Source organism: Quercus robur, chromosome 10, assembly GCF_932294415.1.
Source record: "Quercus robur chromosome 10, dhQueRobu3.1, whole genome shotgun sequence".
Classification (NCBI taxonomy): Eukaryota; Viridiplantae; Streptophyta; class Magnoliopsida; order Fagales; family Fagaceae; genus Quercus; species Quercus robur.
The window spans coordinates 9,485,741-9,490,627 of record NC_065543.1 but is presented as its reverse complement, the minus strand read 5'-3'; the positions used below and the strand labels follow the sequence as shown (position 1 = coordinate 9,490,627).

General features: G+C 41.2%; 1 protein-coding gene across 1 annotated transcript; it reads left to right on the top strand.

The window, feature by feature from the left end:
• The first annotated feature begins 3,770 nt into the window (after positions 1 to 3,770).
• On the top strand, positions 3,771 to 4,157 carry LOC126703808 (uncharacterized). The gene has a single exon (XM_050402880.1). The coding sequence runs from the start codon at positions 3,771 to 3,773 to the stop codon at positions 4,155 to 4,157; it is 387 nt and encodes a 128-aa protein (XP_050258837.1).
• Positions 4,158 to 4,887: the final 730 nt, after the last annotated feature.

Below are 4,887 nucleotides of genomic sequence, written 5' to 3'. Positions count from 1 at the left end.
AAAGTTTGAAATTAAAAGAACAAAAATTTGATAATGCCCGGAATGGTGCAACTTATAATCAGAGAAAGCCTAACTCAGTAAAGGGAATGAAGGAGCTGGCGCGTGTAAGGGCTATTCCTAGTCCTCAAATTTGCACCGTTAGGGAAGGTAGCATGAAGGCGTTGACTGTGGTGCAAAGCAAGGAGCTAAGTGTGCATCCCTTGAAGGGTGATTGAGCTATACATATTTCAGCTATCAGCGTTGGAGATTTTTATTTTGTTGCCATTGCCGTGTCAGAGATGGGTCAAAATCAAAGAGGGAGCAGTGGTGAAAATTCTGGTGAACGGGCTGGCCATGAGTCATGCAAGCTGAACTTGGTTTCAGCTTAGGAAGGTGTGAAAGGACATCTCCTTACTGACAACGCTGGAGATTTTCATTTTGCTGTTGCTGCCGTGTCAGAGATGGGTCAGAATCGAAGGAGCAATGGTGAAAATTCTGGTGAATGGGCTGGCCATGAGTCGTGCAAGCTGATACCGGTCTTCAATCTGTTCACTACTCTTCAAGTGATGGGAGTGGGGGTTGTGCAGCACATGGTGCGGATCAGATGGATTTTGAAGGGGAAGGAGATGTTGGGGTTTCCCATTGATGATTGTCTAAACCCAGACCATAGTTTCCTCATGAATTTCATCATTTGGAATTGTAAAGGCGCATCAAAGCCCTCCTTTCAGAAACGTGTTAGGGAGCTAGTTCAAAATCATAATCCGGCTATCCTGGTGGTAATGGAAACCCGAGTTGGGAGTAACAGAGCAAGGGAAATTACTGAGAGGCTTCCTTTTGATGGAGCTATCCACATTGACGCAATTGGGTATGTTGGTGGATTATGGGTGTTGTGGAATTCAGACAGAGTTGATGTTGCTTATCTGGCCAGCACGGAACAAGAAGTTCACTGCACGATTAAGGTACAAATTTCTAATGTAATTTGGCTTTTCTCTGCTGTGTACGCTAGTCCTAGGAGTGCTGAAAGGCACATTTTGTGGAATAATCTCATGAAAGTTGCAGACCTTCACAATATGCCTTGGGTTATAACAGGGGACTTTAATGAACCTTTGGCAAATGATGATAAATTTGGGGGTAGAGCGGTGAGTGTGAATAGGTCTCTTTTGTTCAAGGAGTGTTTAGATAAATGTAATATGATAGATATCGGATTTGCGGGGACTCGATACACATGGACCAATAGAAGGGAAATTCAAGCTCTGATTCAGGAGAGGATAGATAGGTTCTTTGTGAATCCTCAGTGGTGCTTGTTATACCCGGATGCAAAAATTACCCATCTACCTAGGTTTCATTTTGATCACTGCCTTGTTCTGCTAGAGATGCAACCAGGGGTAAGCGGTGGTAAGAAGAGGCCTTTTAGGTTCCAAACGTGCTGGCTGTTAGACCCTACTTTCCCTGATGTTGTCTCTCAAGCATGGGGAGGTGCAAATAATCTTGTTGAGGCCATTGATAGCTTCACTAGGAATTTTTTGGATTGGAATAAAAATCAGTTTAGGAATATTTTTACAAGGAAGAAAATTCTACTGGCTAGGATCAATGGTATTCAAAGGGCTATTGCTATCAAACCTTCTAGCTTTCTTCTCAAGTTGGAAGAGGAGCTCCTTAGGGATCTTGATCTTGTTCTCAATCAAGAGGAGGAGTTATGGGCTTTAAAGTCTCGGGTGAATTGGATGGTCCAGGGTGATTGCAATATAGCTTTCTACCATGTTTCAACGTTGGTTAGGAGGAAAAAGAATCAGATCATGGCTATAAAAAATGCAGTGGGGGAGTGGATTCATGAGGAAAGTGATATTAAAGAGTTTATTAGAAGTGGTTTCAATGGGATGTACTCAAAATCTCATGAGATTGCTTTAAGGGAAGACCCTATCACTTTGCATTGTCAAGTTAGACTATCGGATGGGGATAGAGAGAGCATCGGTGGAGAGGTAACTAAAGAAGAAATTGAGGCTGCTTTATGGTCATTAAAACCTTTTAAAGCCCCGGGTCCGGATGGGCTGCATGCGGGTTTTTTCCAAAAATTTTGGTTGGTAATGGGAGGCTCAATGGTTGAGGAAGATAAGCAGATTATTAGAAGTGGGAAAATGCCTGAATATTTAAATAAAACTCTTATTGCATTGATTCCTAAGATCCAAGGCTCTAAGACTTTAGGTAATTATAGACCTATTAGCCTTTGTAACACGGTGTATAAAGTGGTGACCAAGATTATTGTGGCAAGGTTGAGACCTTTCTTGGATAAGCTTATATCTCCCTTACAGACAGCTTTTGTCCCGGGGAGAAAAGGTATTGACAATGTCATCTCAGGAATACAATTTCATCCTTGATAGAGTGAAACAAAAACTCTTGGGTTGGAAGGCTAACATGCTCTCTTTAGCGGGGCGAACTGTTCTCATACAAGCTTCCTTGGCTGCTATACCTGCGTATGTTATGCAATGTACCTATTTGCTTGGCAGAATTTTAGATGGGTTAGATAGAGTTAACCGTAATTTCCTTTGGGGATCGTCGGAGGCAGCCAAGAAGATGCACTGGGTTGGTTGGGATAAGGGGATAAAGTCTAAGGAGGAAGGGGGGCTTGGGCTGCAATCAGCAAAGGGCAAGAATATAGCTCTTCTATCTAAGCTTAATTGGAGGTTCCACACTGAAAAGGAGGCCCCTTGGGCTATAGTGCTGAAGCTGAAATATTGTAATCAGAGAAGAAGAATTGCTACCAATGCCAATAGGCTTCTTTGTTCTCACATATGGGCTGCAATGAAAAAAGGTATGGATACTTTCAATAAAGGTAGCAAGTGGCTGGTTGGTAGGAATAGAGGGTTGAATGTGTGGCAAAATAAGTGGACAAATGGAGGTTCTCTCAAAGGATTGATTCAGGGTCCTATCACAAGGGAGGCTAGCCATCTAGAAGTTAAAGACTTTATGATGGACACGGGTTGGGATTGGGGGAAAATCCCCTTTGAGCTGCCCTTAGATATTAAAAGGTTGATTCAAGCTACCCCAGTGACGCTTTTGAGTAGAGGTGTTGATAAGTTGGCTTGGGCAAGGTCTCCCAAAGGCCCCTTTGATTTGAAGAGTGCTTATAGGATTTCCATGGGGGTTGCATGTACAGATACTCTCTCAGTGCATTGGATTTGGAAAGTGAATACTCTCCTAAGGATTAGAACTTTTCTTTGGAAATGCATCCATAACAGCATTGGAGTTAAGGTTTTCTTGAGAGGAGGGGTGTTAGTCATGATACTACATGCCCTTTATGCCAAGAAGGAGCTGAAAGCATTTTGCATGCCCTTAGGGACTGCCCATTGTTAAGATGCATGTGGAACCGATTGGGGGTCTTGCCAACTAATCAAGCTTTTTGAAGGAGCAACCTTCAAGATTGACTGATGTTAAATAGCAATTTTAAGCATAGTTTAGGTGCTACTCATTTGCCTTGGAAAGTTGTTTTTCCTTTTGCTGTGTGGAATGTTTGGAAGAGTAGAAACAACTTGGTTTTCAATGGCAAAAGCAGGAACCCGAAGCTTGCTTTGATGATTGTTAATCAAGCCTTAGAATTCTATCATTGCCTTTCCTCTCCAAGGTTGCTGACCTGAAATGTCATGATGAGGATTAGATGGGAGAAGCCGATACAAGGTTGGTGGAAACTTAACACAGATGGCTCCTATTGTGGCAACACCGGCTTGGCAGGCTGTGGAGGGGTGGTTAGGGATGATGCAAGTAGATGAGTTATTGGATTTAGCAGGAATATTGGCATGACAAACAACTTTGCCGCTGAGCTGTGGGGATTAAGGGAGGGCCTTCTTCTATGCAGCAACCTCAACATCACCTCTCTTGAAATTGAGCTTGATGCCAAGTCTATTGTGGATGCCTTAGGAAATCCTTCATATGTTAATAACGTCATATCACCGTTATTGGATGATTGCAGGCTCTTGATTTCTCACATACCGCAGGTTTGTATTAAACATTGCTTCCGTCAGGCGAACAGATCTACGGATAGTCTTGCTAGGATGAGCTTTTGTCTAGATGTTGATTTTTCTTCTTTTGATAGTCCGCCTGTGGACTTAATTGATGTTGTTAAGGATGACCTCAATGGGATGTTTTTTAATAGGGTCTGTACTGAGATTGTTGCTGTTTCTTAGTTTTTAATGAATCATATTTTCACCCTAAAAAAAAAAAAAAAAAAATGCATGGTGTATTTTCTTGTGAATTTGCACTCATCATGTGTCATGAGTTCATGACACTTTCCCTCCTACCGTACACCCGGTTCTTACTTTTTTGAAAAATTCTAATACCCTACTTTCAAAAGAAATTGGAAATTTGTATTTCATAATTTTTTATTAGTAAATATATATATATATATATATATGTTTTTTTGTTAATGTAAAAATATTATTTAAAAAGGATCCCAAAAGCAAGTTATGTCAATTCTTGGTACCAGACCATTTTAAAGACATACGGTTAGAGCATTCCCATTGGCTACCCTAATGCAGAAGAACACAACAAATATTACTCATAGGGGTGTGTAGCCAACCCACCAAAACCAACCCAACCCAACCCAACTCGCCGGGTTGGGTCGGTTAATGTGATGATGTAAAATAAATAAAGTGAGTTTTAGGGATCATTTTCTTTTGCATAATGGGATTGAAATGCTCTTACAAACGTAAGTCTATCCCTAATGCTTTCTAGGCTTTCTCCAGCTTCTCCTCTAAAAGTATCAACACATCCAAATTCCAATGTCCCCCCTTTTGGCCTTGCCATGTAAGCACCATAATTGTAACTTAAAATTATGACTCCACGTGAAATTATGATTTTAGGTTCCAATTTTACTCATCGTTGGTATGAATAGAGGTTTTTTTAGGGTGAAAAAAA